The sequence below is a fragment of the Acomys minous genome (genome assembly GCF_964271855.1).
Source record: "Acomys minous genome assembly, chromosome: 10".
NCBI lineage: Eukaryota > Metazoa > Chordata > Mammalia > Rodentia > Muridae > Acomys > Acomys minous.
In genome coordinates, this window is record NC_140491.1 from 8,264,537 (window position 1) to 8,292,281 (window position 27,745).

At 44.4% G+C, this 27,745-nt stretch overlaps 1 protein-coding gene across 1 annotated transcript in view; it reads right to left on the reverse strand.

Moving 5' to 3' along the window:
- Window positions 1–27,745, reverse strand: part of NWD2 (NACHT and WD repeat domain containing 2) — a 141,499-nt gene that overhangs the window by 8,491 nt on the left and 105,263 nt on the right. Inside the window, exons 4-6 of the mRNA XM_084799097.1 lie at window positions 7,604–7,807; window positions 6,860–7,004; window positions 1,543–2,132 (exon numbers count right to left, since the gene is read on the reverse strand). Coding sequence (XP_084655223.1) covers window positions 1,543–2,132; window positions 6,860–7,004; window positions 7,604–7,807 — 939 coding nt within the window. The remainder of the gene's footprint in view (window positions 1–1,542; window positions 2,133–6,859; window positions 7,005–7,603; window positions 7,808–27,745) is intronic.

Consider the following 27,745-nt stretch of genomic DNA (forward strand, 5'->3'; position numbering starts at 1 on the left):
TCGGCAGAAGCTTCCCATTTTAACTCCATGTGTAAAGGAGATGAAAATGGGTCGAGTTCAGTATAGTTTAGGCTGACATTTTAAAGTGAGGTCACAGAACCTCAGGGAGGCCTAGAGAGAGAGAGATTCTGAAGCCACTTGAGCGACATCACACCTTCAGCCTGCAAAAAGGGCTGCGTGTGTGTTGCGGGGGGGGGGGGGGGGCGGTCAAGAAAAAGTTGAAGATGAAGACACCATAGGTCTCACCACTTATCCTCCTCACCCTCAGAGGAGAAAGGATACCCATGCTTCACTTTTAGCCAGAGAAAGTGACTTCAGCAAAGACTTTTGAGGACTCTGAAACCAGAGGACGTGGTGCCCGATGACATCTGAGAGGCACGGCACCGAGGGCCTGGCTGGGAAACAGATGAAATGCACGCCTTTAATCCCAGTACTTGGGAGGCAGAGGCAGGTGGATCTCTGGGAGTTCGAGGCCAGCCTGGTCTACAAAGTGAGCCAAGGCTACACAGAGAAACCATGTCTCGAAAAACCAAACGAAACAGAACTGTTACCGTGGCCTGGATCTGCGGGCCTAGGGTTCCAAGGGCTGAAGAGTAGCTGGGTATCTCCCATGAAGCCGATGTGAAGTACCGAGAAGAAGGAAACGGTAAGGCTCGGTGTTCTTCCTGTCCCAGGGCTTGCCTGAGGAATTTGCTGGCCTGTGGAGAGGATCTTACCCCCAAAGACTCTAGAAGTTTCTTGTTGGGTGTCTAGGAGGTCATAAAGCAATGAACAAGAAAAAGATGTGCTGCCCCACGTCTAGCGAGCTGTGGTGAGAGACGATCAGTGGTCCAGGTTTTGGGGGTACAGGAGGAGAAGGAGAAACTTCTGGAAAGGAAGCAGCTTTTATGGCTTATTAAAAGTTTGGCGCCCACTAACAGCAGCTTGGGTCATGTGAGTACTTTGCAGTTGCCTTGCCTTCATACACCCACTACCCTACAGCTCATTAGGGATTATAAATGTGGGCGGGGCTAGGAAAGGAGGGAGGAAAAAGTGCTGTGTCTATAAAGATGTCCATGTTCCCATACCCATAGTGGGGGGCTTGACTGTGGTAGGCCTCAGATAAAGGAGAAAAATACAGACCAAAGTGTTAATTATCACCGGAGATGGCACACACTTCTTGTTGGACTGAGACCGATTTAGTGACTAAAGAAACTGAAAGATGAGTTTTTGCCTGACAGGATGAAAAGCATTTTTAAGAATGAGTTCCCCCTTTCATCCAAATGAGGGGGGGGTGAGTTAGAATAGTGAGTGACAGAGTAAAGTAGTTTTGTAGCTGTGTCCCTTGCATCTTGTTCTCACAAAACAGCTGTTACACTAGTTTAAAAGAAAAAGAAAAAGAGAAAGAAACCCAGAAGTAGCCATCCCAAAAGTCTAGTTATAGTTCAGATACCAAACATAGAAAATGAAAATTGAATTTGATCAAGTTATTATTTTCCCCAAAGAAAAAAATTTCTACAAACAGAAGGGAAAGAGTAGATTAAAAAATATATATACATATACCTTTTTTGCAACTTCAGCTAGCAGCAGAGTCTTCCCAGTGCATGGCCCACCATACACAACGAGAGGGTTGATGTGCCCGGTCTTGCTTGGAAGGATGTATTGATGCAAGATGTTTAGCGATTCGCATTTGTATTCATAGAAGGAGGCATATGTTTTACATAGCGAGGAGTGCTGCAGGATCTCGTCATATAGTGTGTCCGTCTCAGTGTCAAAGTTCTGCTGCACTGTTGCCTGGATTATGTCAACCATGTCCTCATAAAATTGCTTACCAAGTCCTTCTATGTAATGGTTTTCTATCTCTTGGGAGTAGCCCAGTTTCATGTCGCAGTGAGTGACAGACGTGTACACTCTCAAGTTAGAGGACGCGACGATGGTCGGAATGAATTCATCCCTGAGTTTTATCAGCTTCTCCTGAGCTTCTGGGTCCCGGGTGACTCTTGGGTCCGTTCCGGTTACGTCCATGTATTTTCCCATCTCTGGGATTTTCACAAAGCGCTCGATGTTAGCAATCTTCCGGATGTAGCACACACACTTCTTTAGGAATGCTGGGGTTTGCTTGCCCAGAGCAAAGTCAAACTCATCCTCGATAGCTGGAAGAAGATAAGATGGGGTTTACTGCCTTGAACTGGGGAGCCATGTGCCCTGATTCCCAATACGTAGTTAGCTCCTAGTCACTTTGAGGGGGTTACTTGGCTTATAATTTGTAGTGATGCAACCTGTGGAATGTTTTATGTTAATATTAGTCTTTTCCTAAGCAAGTAGAACCTAGGTGAATAGATTTTTTTTTCATAAAATATTTTATTTCCTCCCAATGGGAAGGAAAAATTGAAAACCACCCTGATGAAGCAAGCATGCCAGGTTCTTAGTGATGTTTTGAAGATTTAAGTTTAATTTCCCTCCCCAATTTCAGCCCTTTTAAATGTGGAAACAGCATTTTTGTTGTTTCCATGTGGGGCCAGGAAACATGGAGGCAGCTGAGTAACATAGTTTGTCTCCTGGTTCCTAGCCAAGCACCCCTTTATGATGTAGAGCCATCCTTTTGTTTGAGGTGTATTGTACCCTAGACAGATATGCTGAAGTAGAAATGAAAAAAATCACATCTTCAAATAAAACATAACCATGTTCTGAATTCTGATCAGTCTTAACAATCCGCAATACTGCTCCATCCCATGGCTTCAGAGAGGTATAGAAAACGATTTTTTATGGGACCTCATCTCTCCTGAACTGAACCACAGATGTCTTATAGTACACAGAGGCTCACAGAAGGAAGTGTGCATTGTGAGTCCCCCCTTCCTTCCCTCCCTCCTTTCTATCCTGTTTCCCTCCTGTCCTGGTTAGACTTCTTATCAGCTAGACAGAAGCCAGGGGCAAGCGGGAAGAGGGGATGTCAACGGAGAAAACGCCTCCATCCAATTGGCCTGTGGGCAAATCTTTCTGTTTAGTGATCGGTGTGTTAGGACTCAGCCTACTGTGGGTGGTGCCATCCTTAGGCAGGTGGTCCTGAGTGGTATAAGAAAATGGGCTGAGCACGCCTGGGGAGGGGAGTAAGCAGCACTTCTCCACGACTTCTGCATCAGCTCCTGCCTTTAGCTCCTGACTGAACTTTCTTCTGATACCAGGAGGAACTGCTCCCAGGAACTGTACGATGAAATAAACCCTTTGCTCTTCAAGTTGCCTTTGGTGATGGTATTTATCACAGCAATAGAAAACAAACAAAACCCACCTCCTCTTTACTTCTCATTCTCCCTCTGGCTCCCCCCTTTTCCCTTTCCTTCCAGAAATCCTCAATTCTTCTTTCAAAAACTGACCTTTCTTGAGCACCTGTGATGCACTATACATCTTGCTAGTTGTGTTCAGTAAAGGCTGAGAGAAAGCAGGCGACACTAAGAGAAGAAGCCAGCACGATGGCCAGACACTCTATACTTGTGCTCCCAACTCTCAGGTTTGTGTGCCGGTACCTAATTCTAGAAGCTAGCTGGAAGTGGAGCCTCTTAGTTCTGTGTCGGGAAGAGCATGCTACAGTGAGAGCAAGCAAATAGTCCAGTGGGGATCAGACTTCTCAGATGGAAGCTGACAGAGCATGCTAGGACAAAGGTCTGAAGACTGAGTTGGCCATGTACTAAAATAAAATTCAGTATGCTAGCTATGACATCAAGTAAAAATTCATCACACACACACACACACACACACACACACACACAAACACTCTATAACTACCAAAGAAGTTGAAGTCTTTCTTTTAAACAGTGGCTTTTTCTGGAATTTTTGTAATAGTATTTTTATCCCACAATGACAGCAGTCAGTCAAAACTTTTGGCTTTAACAAAACAGACAAGTTTATAGCCACAGGAGTTTAGTCCACAGTGCCGTGAACACCAGTGCATTTCACAGTCTTTGAACCGGCCCTGTTGGTTGAGGGGGCGCATACTCAACCCTCCACGTGGTCTTTCCTTTCACCGATGGGTTTTGCCATGCTCACTGTCCAAATGACCCTGTTCATACAACACGAGTCCAACTTCCTTTTATTGGAGATAGATAATAGAAGGTGTGAGGAGGTGGACATCAGGAGCTACAGAAGAAGCAGCCTCTGGCCCGTCTGTCTTCCAGCCAGCCGGGGAAAGTGTTGATGAGTGTGCTGACATGAACAGGAAGGGAAAGGATGTGGTCTTTCTACCACTTTGTATCACATCTGTGCTATCCACACACAATCTGTCATTGATACCCAGAGATATACATTGTCACTTTGACCTGCAGAGAAAGCTGACTGTAACTGTCTGATATTACTGTCCACTCTGTGGAAAGAGGATGCTAATTAGGCGTGCTTGACTGTAAGAGGGGATGCAGATGAATCAAGATAGAAAAATCCATCTAAACTTGGCCCAGGGGAGGAACGGAGGCTGTGCACACAGTGCCTGTAACAGTATAAACGAACCTGAATAAATGACCAACATTACACAAAGTCCACTCTCTAAATCTTGGAGGCAATGTGCACCTTTGTGATTTGGGGGGACCTGTGTTCATAATTCCTGCTGTGCTTTAGCTCTGGGATTCACTCAGATGCTGTGTTAAAGGTTTGTCCCTTGAAGTCCATTACTGGGAGGTGGCTGAACTTTCAAGAGGTGGGTATGGCCCAGCGGGAGGTCTCAGGTTGTAGGGGTGTGTCTTTGAAGGGACTTACGGGACCCTAGGCTGTCGCTGTTCTCCATTTTCATTACTCACCACTGAGGTGAATGGTTTTGCTGTGGTGAGTGGCCCCACCACAGGCCCAAAGGCAATGGGCCAATTGATTGATCATGCCTGGAAGCTCCAAAACAGAACCAAAATAAACAATTTTCTCCCCTCAGCATTTGTGATAGCAACAGAAAGCTGCATTCCATAATTGCTGACATCTGTGCACACATATTCTTTTCCCTTTCCTTACTGGACACTGTCCTCACTTTCTGTCTTGGCACTTGCTTCAGTGGACGTCACTTTTAGAGGTCACAGCACCCAGGGCAGGTAACTTAGGAAGAGATTCTCAGCCATTTTTTATGTTTTCTAGAGTCTCACTATGTAGCTCAGGTGGCCTTGAACTCACACCCTTCTTGGCCCAGACTTCTGACTAAGCCCTGTTAAAAAAGCCCAGTGACGGTTCTCTTGAATAGAGACCTTAGGAAAGTGTTTTCCAGTGAGGTGTTTGACGACTGCAACAGTTCGATTATAAACAAGAATCTTCCTTAACCTGCTGTCTTTCACATGAAGGACAGAAAGCTTTCCTCTGGGCACTTGTTCTAACCCAGCGCATTTTAAAGAACTGTTTTGTACTTGATAAAGGGGAGGAGCTAGGGCCTGGAAATGTATCAAGAGGTCCCACAGGAGCAAAGGTAAAACATAAAGGCAGTACTTATTCCTGATGTATCAAGTTTAGTATACGCTAAGGAAACTTAAAATAAGACCCAACTTCCTGAGTTGGTTTCTTCCAGGAGTCACAAAAATGATTTCTAGATTTAAAAAACCATTTGCAGTATGTGTATTTAGTGATTGAAGGTCACGTGCTTTTTGGGTTTTTACAAATGATTTTTGTTGTGTACCTATAAAAGCGTCATGAGGCTGTTGCCACATTGGAACACAGTGTGGGTTACAGCATCCTCAGCCTTCTTGTCATCCTCCTCAAACCTGACTTTCTTGCTGTTCACCAAGTCCCCAGAATAAAGCCTTGCCTGGGTTGAACATTCTAAGAGGCAGATTGATGGAGTAGGGTGCTGTTTGTGGAGAGACGGAATGTTGCAGGTCCAGAGCCAATCTACCTGAGATTACCTTTAGCCCCAGAAATAGCCATTTATTGCCTACCTTTGCACTGACCAAACATCTTTTCAGCTATCAGGAAAAAAAAAATCTTTTTTTTTTTGAATGTGCATACAAACAGACCCTGAGCGTCTATTATTTAGAGGCTAAAAATGTTGTCAGGCAGCACTTCTGCCTACAGCAGGAATTCCCTGCTGTGCTGTAACCCACCTTCTTGATGTTTCTATCAGTGTATTTGAAAATGCCTTGATTTATTGCTTTCTTTTCTTCTGTAATCGTAAGAGCTTCCGGAATTGGCTGTCATGCTATATATATACATGGTATCTGGAGGAACCTGAGCCTGGGTTCCAGGCTGTGGTTATTCACAGTTGGCTCCAGAGTAAGTCCCTTAGTCCCTTGTCTGAGAGCTGTACTAACCATCTATTCCCTCTGAGGGATTCTAACCAGTTGGTCCCAGGGCCTGGGATTCTCCACCTCAGATAGTCACTATACTGCTAACTCTGATTTCTTCCATCTTCTATCTCCAAAGGCAGCACCTTAGCCCAGCACCCCTCCTTAGCCACCATTTTTTTTAATAACCATGTTTTATTCAAGTTACAAGCTAATTCATTTCTGGAACAATCTTTCCCATTTATTACTTGGCAATCATTTGTTTGTCTCACCGAAGTCCGTTTCCAGGGGAGGAGAGACTTCCCTTATCTGGTGCTGTCTCCCTCAGAGCTTGCCTCAAAACTGACCACGACAGGTCCCCACACATCAGCTGGGAGACTAAGAGGGACTGAGTGGCTCAGCTGGCAAACAACGGTAGAGTCTTGGCTCTTGTACCCAGCCATCTCTGAACTTCTTCTAAAATCCCATTTGCCAGAGAAGACTTCTGTGAGTTATCACTTGTCTTTCTGGAATGCGGAAGCATTTATCAAGTTAACTGTACTCGGTACCAGGTGGGATTAAATGTAAAGACTCCTGAGATGGAAGCAGAGAGTGCTTTCATTTCTCACCCGTTTCTTAATTTTCTGAAGACACATGGAAATTACCTGAGAACAGGTACCTCTTAGCCTGGCTTTGTTTCATTTTGCCCTGTTCATGCAGCAATTTGACAGCAGCTTTAAATATTGTCTTGATTTCATCTGATATTTCTTGCCACGGCCTGTCAATTTCAGTGCTGGCGGAAGGCTGTGTCTAGGAAAAGGTGAAGGTGGAAAGTTAGTCTCAAAGTCATGAAAGATAAACCAGTATTTAAGAACAAGATTGCCATATGCTAATCCTATGGGAGATGGTCTCTGCAGTGCCTCACTTCCATCACCTAGAAAGGAGGACTTAGTGGAGAGGAGCACCTTCAACAGACTGGCCTGTGTGCACGGCTGTGCAGCACTGTTGTCATTGATAGTGGGTGCAGGGGCCCAGTGCACTGTGGGCAGTACCATCCTAGGCAAGTGATCCCAGGCTAGGAAAGCCAGTTGAGCATAAGCCAGGGAACGGGCCAGTAAGCAGCATTCCTCCATGCAAAGTTGAGAACCAGAACTAACCGGGCAGGAGGCAAGAGGAGAGCTAGTATTTGGTAAGATCGTGGTGGAGTAATTTTGAGAATTAATAGGATAGGCAAATTTACAGATTACAGGCATGGCTAATGCTAATCTGGGCCAACTAAATCATAAAGTTTTCAGATGCCCCTGAGAGCGCTTATAACCAATGGACTTTCATTAGTATCATCTACAAGAGATATACCCCAGAGAGAAGGAAAACCGCCTTACAGGGAAGGCCACAGAAGGCAGACTTACCGAGCTCTTGTTGCTCCTCGGCACCTCTAGCCTGGGTCTGAGGTAATAGGCTGCTGGTACCGCGTTCTCGTCCCGGCAGTACCAATCTTCCAGTAACTTGGTCTCTAATTTTGCCTCTACAGCAGCATCCAAAATCATTTCAAACTCCGAAGCTTCAACTTCACCAGGGATCCGAATGTTCCCATATTTTTCACCCAAAAGTCCCTGTGTATCAACAAGTAATTTCATTTTATATCCACGGCAGGGTGACACCCAGTAAGTATCAGTAAACAGTAAGACACAGTGTTAGGTCAGTTTTTTTTTCTTATCATCACAGTGTACACTTGATTTCACAAATAAAGTTAGGTCAACTATAATTATAATAAGTTATTCAATATATTGAGAAACTAGTTTATATATTCTGTCAGACGTGACAGATTCAAAAGCCTTACAGAAAATCCTTCAAAGTTTATATAACAAAACAAAAGCTGTTTTACTCCGAGATTTGTTTGTGACAAAGAAAAGTGCCAGACCTTACAGAATCCCTAAAATACACAGCCTCTGACACAGGAATTGCTCGGCCAGTATGACAGCATAACTACCAGCCCTGGATCCACAGAGCCAGGGAGGACAGAAGGCAATGCTGCTGGGCACTGTGATACTGCTAGTGCCAGTGAAACAATTCAAACGTGCACAGAAAGAAATCGCCACCTACTAAACTGGCAAAAATCTCCACAGAAAAACAAGCCAAAAAAACAAACAAACCAAAACCAAACCAAAACAAAAAACTCCATCCATCTTCTTAGTGCTATTGGAAAGCAAGGCAGTAAGTAACCATATGGTACAAATGGACAGGTGAAACAAGCCACTGTTTCCCGGAGCCCAAGACTTCACTATCAGACTAGAGAGTGGTTAGATCTAGGACCAGCTCCTTACGCTTGCTCTGAAGATAACCTGCCTTAGAGTCATCCCGAATACACACTGCAGGGGAATATGGGGGGGGGGAAGTTCAGGAATTTGCATTTTATTACTGTTTTATTTTAATAATAATTATTATTTTAAAGCAAAGCTAGAACTTATTAAGAAAAGACTAATGTGGATTTAAATTTAAGCACAGGCAGAGAGAGAGAGAGAGAGAGAGAGAGAGAGAGAGAGAGAGAGAGAGAGAGAGAGAGAAAAGATAGCACACACCCTGCAGTAGGTGTAGGTTTCTCAAGATAGCCAGTCTATAACTTGCTTTTTTTTTTCTTCCTGAGACAGGGTTTCTCTGTGTAGCCTTGGCTTTCCTGGACTCTCTTTGTAGACCAGGCTGACCTTGAACTCACAGAGATCTGCTTGCCTCTGCCTCGTGGAATGCTGGGATTACAGGCGTGCACTACTGCACCTGGCTCAGCACTTGCATTTTAAAGTGAGGGTTAGGGTTCAAGCGAATCTCAGTTTCAGGAAGCTGTGCTTGTGTGCACTGTGGGTATTAACGGTTTCATGAATGATGGCTAGCAGGCGCTGAAGCGGAAGAAGCTGGGAACAGAATGGATCATTACAAAAATCGAAATCTACTTAAAAATAATTGTTTCGTTGATTGGAGCACCTGGCACCAAGCACCATAGTCATTTGATCAATATAGTAGGGCTAAATGGACCCTAAAGATGACTAAAGGAAAAATTTCCTAATTTAATTCAAATAATAAGCATATTCCAGGCACCTCCTACATAGCGCAACATAGAACTTTATGAAGTGTCAGCATGCTGGATAGGGCAAAGCCAATTACTGGATTGTTCTACCCTCTGTTCATCTCTCTATTGATTCTCGCTTTAGGAAGAACGCTCATGAACCAGGAGCTGGCTATTCTTCAAGAATCTAAGACAAGCGTCTACCTTAGTCTTGTTATTTGATAGTGGTTAAAAAAAAAAAAAAAAGAAAGAAATTTGATGCTACATTTTTGAGGAAGAATTTTGGGGTTCCTTGTATTTATAGGTCTAATGTAACACCCCAGTGTGGCTCTCCTCTTCCGTGGTGGGCGGGTGGGTGGGAGGGCTGGTGGCCGCCAGACCACTGAGGCAAGAAGAGGGGACGATGAGGCCGGGTGGCTTGGAAGGCTGTAAGCACTCTGGGACCCACTTCAGGAGCTGGTTCACCTTTACTCAGGGAGAACAAAGGCTCTGTAGCCCCTGGGGAGTGGGTGGGTGGGTGGGGGTTTCAGGATAGGTGTTCATGATTGGTTGAAATCAGGCACTTTAAGGATGTTTGTTTTGCATTTGTCAGCATGATCCTATCATATGAACGAAACATGGTATCTAATTATCTTACAGGCACAGGGAGGGGAGAGCTAGCAGGGAGCTGTGTCAAGGGCCGTATATCAAGTGTGGCTAGGGGCATCTCTGTCTAAAGACTCTCCAGATGGAGTCGGCAGAGAGTCAGAGGCCCTGCTGGAGAGAGGGAGTGCCTCAAAGTGGCTATCCAGAAAGGGAGGGCTGCAACCTCAAACATCAGGGTCCTTCCAACACACAAGTTGTTTGTAAAACATAGGTATATATATCAGGGGTGTAAAGAGTCAGTTTAGGGAGTGTCAGCCTAACACAGTTACCAAGTTTAACTTGTGTTCAACAGGCCAGAGCAGAGCGAGGAGGCCACACTGCATCACAAGCCTCATAGGACTCTGTATGGCAAGATAGTGTTCAGTGAGACCCTTCCTGGACTAAGCAGCAGTGAAAATACCCATGAATGCTGGACACGGTGGCACACACCAGTAATCCCAGCATTCAGGAGGCAAGAGGCAGGTGGACTTCTGTGAGTTTGAGGCCAGCTGGTCTGAAAAGTGAGTCTAGGACAGCCAAGGGTACACAGAGAAACCCTGTCTCAAAAAACCAAAACTCAAAAACAAAAACCCTGTCTTGAATCTAAAGAAGAGAGAGAGAGAGAGAGAGAGAGAGAGAGAGAGAGAGAGAGAGAGACAGACAGACAGACAGACAGACAGACAGAGACAGAGAGACAGAGACACAAAGAGAGACAGAGACAGAGACAGACACACAGAGAGACAGAGAAAGACACACACACACGCGCACACGCATGCACGCACACACACACACACACACACACACACACACACAGAGAGAGAGAGAGAGAGAGAGAGAGAGAATACCCACGAGTGACCTTGAGCGGCAGCCTGTTTGCCCACTGTCTGTCGCCTTCCACCACTGAAGGAGAAACAAGATTTGTACACCCTCTGGCTACCAACAGCAAGCTTGCTTTGTCTAGATAAACATTTGCTGAGGAATTGCAGGACTTCGGGTCACTTTGCATTTTTATTAGCAACGAATGTGCCTGGAACTCCAGACAGAAGAAATGTATAGAAACAAAATACTTTGTAGTATTTCATTGAATTCTTTAAGCAGTCTGCATACATAGGGACATACATGTGAGTTTTTCTGTATGTACAACTCCATAGCCCGCCCTCTCTCCCACCTCATCAAACGTGGAACATATGTTGATTCATTCTTAAACACTCAGGGTGACTTACATGAGCTGGTGGGAAGCAAGAATTTGGTTGCTCAAATACAAGCTAGAGAGCTAAGTACAAAGAAAAGTGTAAGAAATGATTGAACACTTTTGTGTAGTTTTGGCACAAGCAATTCTAGTGTAAGAAATACCTCTTGATGCTTTGACGCTTGTTGGAGGTGGCAATTACACAACATTGTAATGTATCTGATGTCACATGACTGTCTGCTGCTTTAAAATGCTCCTTTAAAAATATTTTATTTTTACTTTATGTACATGAGTGTATATATGTATTTTTAAAAATTTTGTCTGTCATGTTTGTATGTGTGCCACACGTATGCCCAGTTCTCGTGGAGGCCAGAAGAGGCATTGGGTCCCCTGTAAATGAAATTTAGACGGTGGTGAGTCACCATGTGGATGCTGGGAACTGAACTTTGATCCTCTAGCAGAGTAACAAGTGCTCTTAACTGCTGAGCCATCTCTCCAGTCCTGTAAACTGGCTCATTTTATGCTATGTGAATCTTATCACAAGTTAAAAAAGAAAGAAAGTTCCCCCAAATATGGAGCTCTTCCTAACTATGAGCTTCTGTGCACAAAGGCTCTGTTTTTCTCCCTCCTTTCCTTCTGTCCGCTGGACCGATACATCTAAGCCACTGCTTTCAAAGGCTTAGCGATAACATTTTCTTTCCTCTCCATCGATTTTTCTGGACCGTTGGGCAAATATTGATCTCCCCTCCCCCTGACTCTGCATGTACAGTTAGCTCTGCCTGGGCTTGAGCACTTCTGGGTTTGGGCTTGGTGTGAGGGTTTTTTTTTTTTTTTAAGTAGAGCAGACAGTAGAGAGACTGAAGTATCCCTGAAGGGTTTGATGAGGTGTGTGTCTGGAGACAGGCTCATTAAAGGGTTCTGGTTAGTTTTCTTTATAGGGAGGGAGTAGGTGTTCCCTGGACCGTCCTGAGCCGTCCCTCATGGGAGCAGCAGGAACGAAGAAGAGGTCTCTGTCCTATCTGTACCCCAGGGCTGGCAGAAGTACATACTCTGTAAATGCCCTATTCCCTGACTCAATCACCACTGAGAAGCCAAATCTCTTTTCCATACTAGAAGAAAAAAAGAATCTCACATTAAGTATGATTTTCCCTTCCAGGAAGTCTCATTAACATTTGATCCTGTACCTAGGTAGAGTTTCTGAAAAGGGTCCGCAGGGTTCACAGACCTCGGCTCACCTGCCTGGACCATGTCTCTAGGAAGACGCGGTAGCACCAGCACTTGCATAGGGGACTTGGAATTCAACGACCCCAGGCTTTCTATTCATCCAGTGCCAGGCATGTTCTCCCTTCTCAGAGTGCCAGAGATTGGTTTGTTTTCTTGTGATGGCTCAGCTGGCCGGTGCTTTCATGGGACCACCAAGTGTGGCTGTGTATTGCACAGTCTATGGTGTTTCTTGCCTTGGGTTTGGTATTCTTTCAATCCATTGTATTGCTGAGCGCTGGGACAATGTGGGTATGGTGACTTCCCTTGGCGTGCATAACTAATGTTTATTGTTAGTGCTCTACTCTGGAGTGGGACCATTCAAATTTTTACCAGCATCTGCTTCTTAATTTAGTTTTCTGAATGATAGGGGAAACTGAGAAGTACCAATATAACAATGTAAGTTTCTAATGAAAAAAAAAAAGGTTTACAAGAAGTACAGCTTCCTCAAACTTTAAAAAAGTGTCATATGTTCCAGGGAGAAAAAGCCAGGGGATTGTTAATTCTATGTGTTAGGCTTGCTGAATCACAGGCATCCTGGACATCTGGTTGAACATTGCTCCTTGGTGTGTATGGAAGGGTGTGTCTGGACAAGACGGCCGCTGAAATCGGTAGACTGATGAACACAGATTGCCGTCCTAACTGGGCGTACATCACCTTGCACTCAGAGGAGCTGGAGAGAACAGAATGGTAGAGGAAGGAGAGTTTGTTCTCTTTGCCTGGCTGCTGAGCTGAGATGCTGACTTTCTCTTGCCCTTGGGCCAGGCCCTGAACCTGCATCCTGGAACTTCAGATTTGGGCAAGAATCACATTTCCTGCTTTCCTGAGCTTCATGCCCACAGATGGCCGCCATGAGACTTTCCAGATCCTGTAATTACAGGAGCCAATTCTTTATAATAAAACACACAGGCACACACACATGCACATGCACACACACTTTCACGCGCGCGCGCGCGCGCGCGCGCACACACACACACACATGCACGTGCACACATGCACGCACACGCATGTGCGTGCCTGCGCACAGACACAGACACAGACAGACACACACACACACACACACACACACACACACACACACACACACACTCTGTTTTCTTTCTCTGGAGAGAACCGTAACTAGTACAGGATTTGTGAGAAAGTGGTAATGAATTGGGAGGTAATGACAAGTGACTAAAATTAGTTACAAACTAAATCATGTCCATGTTGAAGACAATCTAGATGTAACCTCATAAAAAGGCCAAACTGTCGTCATTGTCCCAGTTACTTTCCTATTGCCATGCTAAAACACCATGATTAAGGCAACTTACAAGAGAACACAGTTAATTTGGGGCTTACAAGTCAAAAGGCTTAGAGACCATGGCCGTCATGGCGGGGAACATGGCGGCAGGCAGGCACAGTGCTGGAGCAGCAGCTGAAAGCTCGTGTCTTTAAGCATAACCACTTGGCAGAGAAAGCTGTGAATGGTGTGGGCTTTTGAAACCTCAAAGTCTGCCCCTAGTGACACGCCTCTTCCAACAAGGCCACCTTCCTAATCCTTCCTGAACAGTTCTACCAGGTAGGGACAAAAATATTTAAACATATGAGCGGATATGGGTCACTCTCATTCAAACCACCACAGAGGTCAATATCTTGGAAATTGTCCACATCTCTATTATTAGATATCATCTATCTATCTATCTATCTATCTATCTATCTAATATATATTATATTATATAATATATATTATATAAATTAGATAGCTATCTAATAATAGAGATATCTAATAATATATATATTAGATTTACTTTTAATCATGTGTATGCACCTGTGTCTGTGTAGGGTATGTGCATGTGAGTGTAGGCATCAGCAGAGGCCAGAAGTGCCAGATCTCCTGGAGTTGTTGTGAGCTACCTGACATGGGTGTTGGAAACCAAACTGGGGCACTGCAAGGGTAGTGCAAACCCTTAATGGCTGATCCACCCTTTCAGGTCCCCCAGAGATATACTTTTCCATGCAGAAGTGTATAACATGGCTCATATTGGTATGACAAAATGGCTGACAAAAACCACGTAGGGAAGGAAGGGCTTATTTTGGCTCATGGTTTGAGTCCATAGCTCATCATGGCAGGCACAGTGGGAATGGCGCTGACTATGGGGGCAGGAGCTTGGGACCGTTTGGTCACATCGTGTTCAGTCAGGAAGCAGGAAGAGCTGGATGCTGGTACCCAGCTCAGCTTCTTCCTTTCCCTTTTCTATTCGGATTAGAAGCCCAGGTCATGGGATGGCGCCACCCACATTCAGGCTGGCCCTGGGCTTCTCAGTAAAAGCCCTTTGGAAACTCTCTGGTAGACATGTCCAGATGAATTGCTTCTAAATCCGTTCAGGCTGGCGACAAAGGATGTCAAGAATGGATGGTGCTAGATATATTTAGTATATAAATTTATGTGCTTTTCATTTCGAAGTATTCGCTTATCCAGAAAACTGAGAATTCACGATGGGCATGATAGTTATAAGGACTAGATTTTTGCTGCCACTGCCTAATAGTAAAAAAAAAAATTACTTCTCACAATATATACAGATTGAGCCTATGATTTCATATATCAAATGTAATTACCCGAAACAAGATATAGACCAAGAGACATTCGCCCACACATGCCATGAGTGATGCAGCCATAAAGTGCACAATGATCTGAAAAGTGTCAACATAAGATGATCCATACTTGCTAACCGGTAGCATGGTGGGACTGAAGGCAAAGACTAAATGATTTGCCGACACATCTGTCAGAGCAGAGTGATGACGCTCCACAAAAGCTTCCCTGACAGCTAACAGTTCTTAGTGTTCTCAGAAGCACATGGTTGCCCTCTTTCTTGAGGCTGACACTAATCACTTAACTGTGGTTATTAAACGTTCACACCACTGCTGGGCAACTTTTATCAGGAATGATTCTGCTGTGTCTTGTTTGTTGCGAGGCACTTTGGCCTGGAAGGAGCCTCATCACTTAGAAAGTGCTGAAAACAGCCCTGACACTTAGGAGCATCCGAACAAGAGCAGTGGCCACAGGGTGGAAGAGCTGGCTAACAGAACTCTGTGGAGGTGGAGTGGAGCAGAACAGAGGTCATAGTGCCACAGTACAGATCGCAACCCTTAACCTTAGCTATGGAGAACTGCTGAATATTTGATGACTGAAATCCTAAAGTCTAGAGAAAGATGAAGGAGAAAGTGGATATAAAGAAGGAGCCAGGTTTATGAGACGTAGTGGGGTGAGCACCCCAACACACACAGAAGTCTGTCTGTGTATTCAAGTGCACCCAGGAGGTAGCCAGGGAGGTTGGCATGTAGGTCTGACTAGAAAAGTAGTCTTGGAAGCCAGGAAGCATTTATTCAATAAATACTTGCCGGAGGTGCAATTCACCTTGGAGGTGACCAGTCGTTCTTGTTTTCTCGGGGCTCCCCGGATATGAACACTAGAGTCTCAGGACCCTCTTTAGATCCCGACTCATCAGGGCACTCGGCCCTGCGAACATGACTGCCAGGACCCCTCTTCTTTTGCATACTGGTGCATACACAGTTTCCAGAGTCCATGGTCACGGCAGCAGGTAACAACATGGAAGAGGCAGGGCCCGGAGTTAGCATCTCTGTGGTAGGCACAGAGGAAGAGTGAAATGGCCTCACAGAAGACATGGGATACAATGAGACTAATAGTGAAAAAAAAACTGAGGCAGTATTGTAATGAGGAAATAGTAAAAATCGATCTGTGCTATAAATAGGCCATTCATGTAAACAAAACAAAAATCCTAATGAACAAGAAAAATCATATTGATCACTGGTGGTCACAACTGTAGCTGTGACTACTGCAATTACAGCCCCAGTAAGACAGGATCATTTAGGTGATCAAGACTACTGAGGAAGAGAATGGGAATACATAGAGGCTTCCAGGCAACAGGAAAGGGGGCCCTCAGGAAGAGTGTGCTAATAACAGTGGACATGGGCACGCGGAGCACGTAACTTGGCAGGCACTATACACTTGTACTTTTGGAAATCAGTCTTTCTGCCTGCATACAGCTTTGTGCACAAGAACATCAGACAGTTTTTAGCTTGCATCTCGGTTTTACTCTATGAGAGCTTTGATTTACTACTCATGCCCCAAACGAGGAAACTGGGAGCAAATTGCTCACTGTAATTACAACTCTCAGAATTTGTGGGACAGAATTATGTAGTGTTCTAATTTCTGGGAAATTAAACAATAAAGAAACAGAGAACAAAACCACAAAACAACAAAAAGACAAGGAACAAAACGATGGATAGACTGACTGTGGCTTTGTGGAGCTGTTTGGTAATTCAACAACTTGTAGCATTTTCAAATACTTTAAAAAAAACAAATAAAAATGCTTTGGAGGTGGGGAACAGGGTCTCTGTGATGGCTGATTTGTACTGTTGACTTAACATAAAATCATCCAGGAAGAGTGTCTCAGTGAAGAATTTTCTATACCAGGCTGGCCTGTGGGCATGTCTGTTGGGGACTATTCTGTTAGTTGAAACCTGCCTACTGTGGGTGGCACCATTCCATAGGCAGGGGATCCTGAACAGCGAAAGAGTAAAGAAAGTCAGTGGAGCACAAACATGTGTGTATTAACTTGTTCCTCTCTGTGTGTTTCCTGACTGTGGATACAATGCATTAGCCGTCTTGAACTCCTGCTACTGTGACTTTCTACAATGATGACCTCCTACAAATATAACCCAACTTGTGAATGTAAATAAGCCCTTTATTTCCTAAGATGCTTTGATTGGTTTATATAAGATGTATGACAGTCTCAAGTAACTAAGGATGACCTTCAGCACCTAAGTAATGGTGTTATAGGTGTGGATCACAAAGCCCTATTTACGCGCTGGGGATCAAATGCAGAGCACAAGCTAGAGGCAAGCCCTCCTCCAACTGAGCTATAGCCCCAGCCCATACTTGATCAATATGAAGATTCTTCCAAGTTCTCTTTTGCTTATATAAATAATATCATACTGACTACCCTCTCACTAAACAAGCAATTAGGGAGGCTATCCCATCAGTAGAAATGATGTTGATTATTCAGTTTATTTATTTATTTTGAGACAAAGTCTCACTATGTAACCTTGGCTCGCTATGTACACCAAGCTGGACACGAACTCATAGACATCTACCTGCCTCTGCCTCCTGGGTGCTTGGATTAAAGGCATGTGCCACCATGGCCAGCTGACATAAAGCTTTAATTGTATCTCATATTGTACATCCTGGTTTCTAATTCTATACACATTAACATAGATGTCTCTGCCACGGACCCTAGCTTGTCTGATCCCTGATCCAGCCCCATTGATTCCTGGCACATCTGTCTCACAGCAGCCTCTGGCTTGAAGGGCCAACCCTGTTCAGCATTTGTACAGATGCTATCAACAGGTCTGTGTGTACAGGCCCTGTGGGGGCACTTTTCACTGCTTTGAAAGCCACACAGAAAGCTGAATTAACTAAGCACAACACTGGGCCACAGTTCTCAGAGCAAATTTCTTCTTTGCAACTGGGTATGGGACAGACAGGCCGGAAGGGAAAGGCGTGTCTGCTTTTCCTGGCTCGGGGGAAACTGGCTTATTGAGTATTCAATGTCTTCATTAAGGACAGCAGTGTTATTAACAGGTGTTCTTAACTGCATCCAGGGGTCATGAAGGGCTGCTACAATCGACAAGTGTTCCCTTTAGTTTATGCCTGATCTTTAATTGGAATTTCACATTTGTGGGTTCTGGGTGTTGAGTATCTTAAGCCTGTATATAAGGTAGCAAAGCATTTGTCGGCTAACCCTGGCTTGCCACACAAGGGGGATATGACCTATGGATATACCATTAACTTATTTGATCCTCCTAACAGTGCTCTGCCTCAGTGCCCATGCGTCAGACTGAGATCTCTAAGGATCAGCAATGTATCCAAGAACCCACAGCTGGTAAAGCATGCAGCTAGCTGCAGAACCAGATCTCTGTAATTCCAAAGTCGTCTTCTTCCATACCAGCTCCTCTCCAGGGAGAGTTCTAGATGGCTGATACCTCACTAGGCACTCCGGAAACCTCTTCAAGTGAATTTCTATTAAAAAGCCAAACTGTCCTTTATGTTGATGCTTGTATACTGACTCATAAGTAGAAGACGTTGGGTTGGGTATAGTTCAATTTTCACAAGCAAGGTGGTACCAACAGTGATTAAAGCAAAAGCTCTCTACAGGGTGACTTTAGGCAAGCTGCTTAACCCCTCCCTTTCTCCACAATGCAATGTGCAGGTTGCAGCAGAACCAGACTGAGGGTCCTCATGCCTATCAGCAACATTAATAGAGACTCAGAACGGAGACTAACACACAAATACTCCACAGGGCGTGACTCTTTTGTATTATCAATGAGTTAGTCAATAATTTAGTATTGTATAGTATGTGGATCCAATTCTTTTGTACATCGTTTTTTGTTCTGTACGTGTCAAGCTGTGAGCTGTCATAGAGTTGGAGGCTGAGTGTGAAGGACACCTGAAGGCTGAAATCTATGGCTTTGGTTACCTCTAGAGTACAGAGGCAATTTACTGGGCTAGAGGAAATGTGGCTCAGGGATTAAGAACATCGGCTGTTCTTCCAGAGGACCCCGGTTCAAATCCCAGCACCCACCTGGCAGCTCACACCTGTCTAGCATTCTAGTTCGAGTGGACCCAACACCCTCACACAGACACGCATGCGGGAAAGACAGAAACTCACTTAGTGAAAATAAATAAATCTTTTGGAGATAATTTATCTTTGCTTATTCTGTGTGTGTGTGTGTCATTTTATTTTTTATGTGTGTTCCCTTGCCCCAAAGTTTTTTGTTGTTGTTATTGTTTTTGTGTTTTTTTTAATTTTAGAAGCAATGTTTGTTGAAGATATGAAAGCATGTAATTCTGAAATGATGTGAGAGTCCTGTTCTTCCTGCTCCCCTGCTTCTCATCCTCCTCAGCCCTCTCCCTCTCCTCCTCTCCTCCTCCCTCTCCTCCTCCATCTCCGTCTCTACCTTTCACATACTCATCTCCCTTGTACACTCTCCCCCCTTTTCTTCCATACTTCTCCTTCTGGCAACTAGGTAAACACAAAGGAATCTCACCCTAAGTAGATTCACTAAAAATGGGATAATTAGAGGATCTTTTCAGTTTCAATGTGTAAGTGTTGTTAAGTGAGTTTTATCCAGCGAAGACTTTACTTTATCTAAATTCTATTTCACGAATTCTCTCATTAGATTGTGTACCTCACTAGGGGGCGTGTGAATAAATAGTGCTGCTGCTTTCTTAATGGTAACTGTCATTTTGGGGGGTGGGGGGTGGGGTGGGGAAGGGGGTCCCCTTCTGTCACAGATCTAAGGGAGGGGAAAAGGGTAAAAGAGGGAGGGAGGGAGGGAGGAACGGGAAGATAAAAGTAAGGGGAGAAAAACTGAGATGTAATCTGTTTTGTTTTTTAAGGGAGGGGCTGCTAAAAGGTTGATCTTCAGATGATAACGTTATTCTGTATAGAATTAGGAAGTTGGCTGGGAAGATGGCTTGGTTGGCCCAATGCTTGCTGTACAAACAGGAGGATTTGACTGCAGTCCGCAGAACCCATGGGAAAGCTGGGTAAGAGCCTGCAAGATGGTTCAGCCGGCAATAATCTGGTCTGTTTCACCCATCCTTAGGGACTGTGTGACTCGATAAAACACCCTTCAGTAAGAATTTCTAACTTTAAGAAGTACTTAATGACATCATATTATTATACTCGGCAGAACCAAGTGTCATTGCTGAATCAAACCCCACAGTCAGCTCATATTTAGATTTCATCAGATCTTTTGAAATTGTTGCTTTGAGACCCAGAGCAAGTCACTGTACTGCACGTGGTTTGCCTGCCTCTTGTGCTCACTGCCGCTGGTCCCCTGCCCTCCTTCTCGTGTCACTGGTTGGCTGGAGAGGCAGATGGTCTTGTAGATCAGTGTTTCTGTAGTGAGGACCAGCAGTCTCTCGGGGATGTGGCAAGAATGCACATTTTCTCCTCAAGCTCTATGCAGCACTCCTGAGGCAGAAATGCTGGGACCTTGTGACTTCTGTTCAACAGTTTCCCAGCATCCCTAAGTCTCCCTTGCCTTTCCCATGTAGATCTAGTTGATCCTATTTTCACACGTCTTCTTCAGTTAACATTAAGAGACTAGTAGTTTACTCTATCCAGGTTCAGGTGGGGTTTCTTGGTTTTTCTATCTCCTTCTTCCCCTGGCCTTCACGAGTACCAGGCAGGGCGTTTATTACTAAACAACACCCACAGCCCTCTTTGTACTTCTGTTTACTTTGAGGCAGGCTGTCACTAAGTTATCTAGGCTAGCCTTAAACTCGACTCAAGCCCAGGTAGGCCTTGAAATTGCAATCCTCCTGCTTCAGCCCCAGTGGCAGTCAATTCAGGCCTGTGCTACTAGACCTGGCTAGGCTAAGTGTGTTGAGGCTGTCTTTCCCCATTGTGTTAGCTTGGAAGCACACATGGGCTCCAACGCAAGCTCTATATTAAGAATGATCAGTGCTGGGCGCGCCAGTTGCAGGCCTGTTTCCCCAATGGTCTCACCACCGCGGATGACACTATCTGAACCTATTGCTTTCTTTGGGCTGGGGCATATTTTCTACTAAAATTCATTCGGGACTCAAGAATCACTTCCACCTTTTTTGTTGTTGTTGTTGTTTTCACATGGCTGCTGTGGCTTATGTTGGGATTAAGGCAACCACCCTGGCGTATTTGCAGTATAAGAGCAATATGAGTTCACATGAATTCTATTTACAAAGTTACAAAATTTAGAGGATGAACTAAGTGGCTTGGAAACCACTTGTTTGATTCGTGAAGAACTCACAGTTGAGTTTAGAATCTGGGTTCCGGTTCTGAGTCAGTTACAGCCCAGCCATGTCTTCTGTCAAATGAGTCTTTTCACCTCACCACTGCCCACTGTGTGTGTTTCTCAATACCTCACTCCATCGATGATGCACTAACTATGATATGTCCCTACCAACCTGACAACCATTTAAATTGTTCTGAGATGCAGGCAGTCGGAACAGTGAGGCCTTTGGTAGACCTCGCTCTACAACCTATGAGGCAGGACAATGGTTCTCAAATCCTTTTGATGCAGACTACAGAATGGGGCTCATTTTGTGTTGTGACCATGTCCATATACATAAGTGCACCCACATAAGTAAGGAAAGTGTTGGTCTCTGCTCCAGGCTTATAGAATCAAAAGTTCTGGGATGGACGCCCAGTAATCACTTTCTCCAAGTGATGAACTGTGTTCCCTGCTATCGAAACATTTCCCTGTTTTGTTCCATTCTTTCCTATTTCATCAAACATTTTAATGTAAGCGGGGGAAATTTTCCAGAGCCCCATGCCTAGATGAAGAGTTACAAACAATTAACACTGCTGAAGGAGGGAGAATTAGTCTTCCCCAGGGATGGTCACTCTAAGTGGTCAGTCCTGGAAACATATACATGCATCTGCAGGTAACACTGAACGGACTCAGCAGGTTGTATGTATGTATGTATGTATGTATGTATGTATGTATGTACATATGTATATATGTATATATATACACACACACACACACACAAGAGGAGGCCATGAATTTGTGAGGGGGGCAAGGGAAGGATAAAATGGAGGAGAGGTAAAGTGAAAATGATGTATTATGTTCTAATTAAAGAAAAAAAAAGTGTCTGGTGGCAATCTGTTAGGTTAGAATGATTTCTTAATCCACTATTCTACAAAACGAGCTGGCCTGTGCCGGATAAAAAGGGTTTCATGCTCAAAATCATGTAAGCCTTCAGAGAAAAATGTCTCTTACAGAGATCTACCACGATCCCCCTAAGATTGCTTCTCCCTTACAATTCTATTTGCTGCAGGCAAGTGCCCCACTGATCCCAGTTAACTGTGGATAGTTAACTGCACTGGGAGTAAGAGATGTGATCTCCAGTGTAGGCTCATGAGGTACAGGACCACTGATTTGAGCCAGAGGCCCCGCAAGGCTTCACAATGTGGGCAGGATGTCATATGTTTATTTGTGAATAATTATAGTTCCTGTGGGGATGCACGTTTGGTGGGAAAGAAGAGAGGCAATAGGCAAGCAGCCATGAGAGACAAAGTATGTGCTGGACTCAGAGAGGTCTCACACTGTCTTTGGGGAAATGAACTAACTCATCAGGAGGAAGGGTGGGGAAGGAAGAAAAACTTGAAGGGGCCCCATGAAATGAGCCCCGCTAGGGTGGAGTGGGGGATGGGCATGGATTTTTTAGGTGAAGTCAGTAGCCCAGCAAAGGTTATCAGCTGAGAAGGTGCCTTTAACAGACAAGATAAGAAACCTGGCAAGATGAGAAAACACTATTACTTTTTTTCCTTAGCAAATCATAGCGCTACTCAAGGCTGATGTGGTATCTTTGGCAAATGCCTATGCTTTCCCCCAACACAAGACTGTCACTAAATTGGGATAAATGAAGGGGAAGGGATTTCCTCAAGTGGAGATGACAGTCAGTCCTCTCATTTCTCAATAAAGGGGGAAAGTGGCCCACATGCTCGAGTGGTTTGACTATGGTTTGTCTTCACGGAAACTCATGCAGAATTGTTGTCCCCAGTGTAATGGCACTGAGAGGTGCAGTAGCCTCTAGGAATTATTTGTATTATGAGGCCAACCACTCCTGAAAGGTATAATGCCCATCTCCTGATGATTCTATACAAGTCAGTCAGAGAGAGCGCAGGTCACTGACTCCCTCAGGGTCCTGTCACGGAAGGCTCGTTTGCTCGCACTTTTAAGCATAACTATAGGAAACAGAACACCAAAAAACAAAACAAAACAAAGCAAAACAAAAAACTCCCCAAGCAAACAAAAACAAACAAACAAACAAACAAACAACAACAACCCTAAAGCTACTGTTCTTTAGGGAAAGGCATACCTTTTCTAATTCTCATTTCATGAAATGTGAACTGATTGACATGAACTGTATTTACGGTCTACCGTGTTTATAGTGCATTAACAGTCACAAAGGAAAGCACTCTATGGGGTCGTCTATGAAACACCCATTTGTCGAAAGCAAGCACACAAGGAAAGTAGTTTGAGAATTTTTAGCTAGCTTTCTAAACCTTGGCAAGCATCAGGAATGTTCATTGAAAGAAATGGTCCTTTCAAGTGGGTTGATGATGATGAGGAACTCTGCCATTTGAGGGAGGAAATAAATGCCACCACTCCAATTTTCTGACTATGGATGGGCAATTCCTTCCCACTGCGGTTTGGCTAACAGTCAAAGAGGAAAATGGAAACATCTGTGCTGAATGAACCTGAGGTCCCAAAACACAACCCAGAAAGGCAATCTCTCTTTGTCTTCCCACAGGAAGGACCGCCAGGGACATTGAGCTATTAGCTCTGGGCTTCTTCATTACTTAGGATGTAGCAGCCAGATAACAGCAGGTTTGGGACTGAGCACCAGGAGTGTTAGAATAGACGGGAAGCAAACCAGTAAAGAACCTCACGAGAAGCAATTCGCCCATATGTGTTGTCTGTTTAGATCCAATTTCCAAGGCTTCGGGTTTTGAGATGATTGAGGAGGTAGATTCTATCACTGTGCTTGGTTTTCAGTGGCCCATCGCCCACTGGTATAGAAGGCAGGAGGAACCGGAAAAGAGGGTGTCCTGAAGCTAGAGAGGGGCAACCTTGGGGCAGGCATGCTCTAAGTAGCTCCTGCCTCAGCATCTCTGGCAGAGCTGTTCCCAACCCTGATCTCCAGGGCTTTTGAGGTCTTAGCTTCATGGTAGTTCCAAGGCCTCTCCACTTCTAAGCAAGGAAAGCTCCACCCCTAATCAAGGGTGTGTAGTATGGACCATAGAGAACAAAGATATTTATTTTTATTCTCAGTGACTTTGGGTCACGGCAGAGGAAACCCAGAATTGAGGATGATAGATTTAAGTTCCTGCTTGGAGAAGGGCAGTTTGGAGGCTCAGGGTACCATCAGATGGATAGGTATGTGGCTGTATATAATTCTTCTGGTTTTACCCTGTTTATTGTTGCCCTCAGACAATCCTTTTGACTTGTTCATATAATTCCGAGTTCAACTACTACAGGTACAGACGTGTTTATGATAGATGTTTATATCTACTGACAGCTGGAGTATGAAAAAGGTTCCCACTTCAGATTGGATAGATAAAAACAAACAAACAAACAAACAAACAAACAAACAAAAAACACTATCAAGAATAGGCAGGGCTGGAGGAGAGCCCTGGCACCAGCAAGGAGGTTCCTTTAAAGTCAGGGATAAGAGCCATATTTGGCCACTAAGTTTAATGATGAAGTTTTCAAATAGGGAATCTCAAAGAGAAACCTTTTTAAGTTTTTCAAAGGTAAGGCTACTTTAAAAAATGTTAGTGAATAAAGGTCTCTAAAGAAGCAAAACCATTTCAATTGTTTAAAAATATTTATGTGTCTTACAACAGCTGTGGTTACCTGTCCTGGGTCCATACAAGACTAGCACCACTCACAATAAATCCAGGAATGAGGTGGCTCACGGACCTCCTGTCTTTCATTGTGTACCCACTACTGAGCCCCCAGGCGCCAATGGATTTCAGCAAACACGTAGTTATGCAGTCATCCCTGGTTAAGCTTAGCGGGTCACAAACAAAAAAAATTACATATGAACAGGAGAGAGAGAGAGAGAGAGAGAGAGAGAGAGAGAGAGAGAGAGAGAGAGAGAGAGAGAGAGATAGATTTGTGCTGAAGATTGGGAGGTGGTTTGAAATTTTACAAAATGTGGCATTAAGGAGCACATGACTGCTGGCTGAATGCAGGTCTTCCCCTCCTGAGTTCCGAATTGAGGATGGCCAGGGATGCTTACTCAGTTGGCTCCATAGCTTCAGCTGCACGGGAAATACAGATGTGAGCAGTGCTATTGTGTGGCCACTCTTATTTGAGTATTTTGAGAGTGGGTTGGGTGGGAAACCTATAAAGAGAAAACCTTCCCTTTGGCTTTTTAAAGGTGGATACCTACATTGTTTGTAAACCTGCAACTGAAACACACAGTGTTTAAAAACAAAGCAAAGCAAAGCAAAACAAAACAAATTCATTTCACAGTTCAGCCACCTTCCACTATGGAGTGCCAAGGTGATGAGAGATAGTAAATTTACTAGTTTTTCTTCGTCCTGACACTCAGGATGCCCCGAGTTACACTTTCTTTTCCAGTCCGAGCACATTCCTAGAATGCATTTCCATGACAGTCGCCTGCCTCCGGGGTCTCCCAGCTCAGCTAGTAAACTTCCTCTATTTTAGTGCCAGTTGGTTAAAAAAACCAAAATCTGAAAAATACAGAACAGGCTAAGAAGATGAAGCAATTCTCCAGACACGATGATCTTTTGGGAGGAGGATGTGTCGTGGTAAAGGACATAGGCTTTGAAAACAGATTGGCTGTGCACAGTGGCTGGGGGACTGGCTGCGTCCCAGCCTCTTTTGGTGCCAGGTTTTACCAGCAGTGGCTCCAGTGACTCACTAGTCTTTCAGGGTTTATGAGGACTGCTACGTGCTTTGAATGGACTAGTCTGACCCATGCCTTGCTCAGAGCAAACATTTAGTAAACGTGAACTACTTTAATTAGAAACACTGACGATGAAATTGTGCCATTCACTCTATTACAGAATTAAATTTAGAAGCACTTCCACCTCAGGCAGGCTGTGCTTTTGGGCCAAGGGAGGTCTGTTTTCAATTTGGAATTGGGAAGATATGCTTCTGCTAAATGGCTGTTGTTGATGAGCCCCTTCTATGACCGTAGTGTGGTCGATGTGCATCCCAGAGGCAGTGGACAAGAAAGCAACAGAAATATGCAGTCTGGTGGTGGGGCAGACACTGTTTCCAGAGTAACTGGTTAGGGACCAGCATTTGGCAAACATGCTAGAAAGTCACAATTTCTTTGAACAACAGTTAATGAAAGTACTCAGCACTGACAGTGAGCCTCAGACAGAGTGAAAGACTCCACGGATGCTGGCAAATTGGTAATAAGTGCTGAGAAGTCACACTCTCTCTAGTGCTGGCTACTTTACTCCCATGCCCACATGATAGGTCTGGGTGGCACCAGAGGAAATCCTGGGGCTGAACAGGATAGATTTAATTTCCAACTTGGGGAGGGCACCTTTCACAAACAGATGGACAGTGCATGTGGCTATATAAAATTCTTCTCATTTCTATGTGTTGTCACCCCGAGGCAGTTCTGATTTATTCATCAAATCCTGAGAAACACTCCAGGTACTTATAAATGGATATTCTTCATGATGGATGGAATCTGCTGACTGCATGAGAAAAGAAATAGTGTCTACACCAAGCAAAGCAAGTCTTCAGAAGAGCTCATGTGATGTGCTAAGTAGGGCTGCGATCTTCAAGGTTCCCCTGAGAAACAAATGGGATATGTACATTTGTGTATTTAAGAGTCTTTAAAAGGCTTGGCTAACATGGGGCTGGAGAGGTGGCTCAGCGGTGAACTCAGAGGTCCTGAGTTCAATTCCCAGCAGCACCATGGTGGGTCACACCTATATAATATAAGATCTGATGCCCTCTTCTGGCCTGCAGGTGTACACGAAGATAAAACATGATATACATAATATCAATAAACTTTACAAAGTTGGCTAATGTGATTATGGTTTTAGGGGACAGCAAAGTCAAAGGGCCAAAGGGCAAGTGGGAGCTGGAGCTCTGAGAGGTATCCTTGGGGACCTCAGCCTGTTTGTCTCCTAAGGCCTCAGGTGATGCATGAGGCTTATATTGTGGATGGTAATGTGTGGAACTCAAATTCTATTCACTTAAACGTTATCTGTGTCTCAACAATACCTTCACAGTGATGGCTACACTACTCTTTGAGCAAAAATGTTTGGGTACTTTATGTAGTTTAATTTTAATTTTTATTTTTTATTAAAGACTGAATCAAAGGCTTGAGCTTGATATGACCTGGACACATATAAACACACACCTAAACACATAAAACTAAACACCACAAGGTCTCTGTGATGCATCAGGATTTTTGCTGGCCCCCAAAGCAAGGAAAATTGGGTCATATGACATGATGCAGGGGTGATGTGGTGAAACAGATTTCTGGAGAACCCAAGGTATAGCCACAGGAATGCCCTAGAAGGTTTGTGACTCCAGGGACCTGTGGAGGCAGTGGCCTGAGGAGAGCTTCCTCCTGGAGAGATCTGGTAAGTGCACTGCACACCCAGCTACATGGTGACTGGTGTGGTAAGGGACAGGATCATGGAAGAGACATGTGAAGTGTGTTTCCCATGGGCTTAAGTATTGAGTATTGGGACAAACTGCTTTGACAAATAGTCCATTTCCAGGCTTTTTTTTTTCTTTAATAGCTTGAGGACAATCTTAAAAGACAAATCTCAGGGCAGGCAAGCTATAAATCTTGAT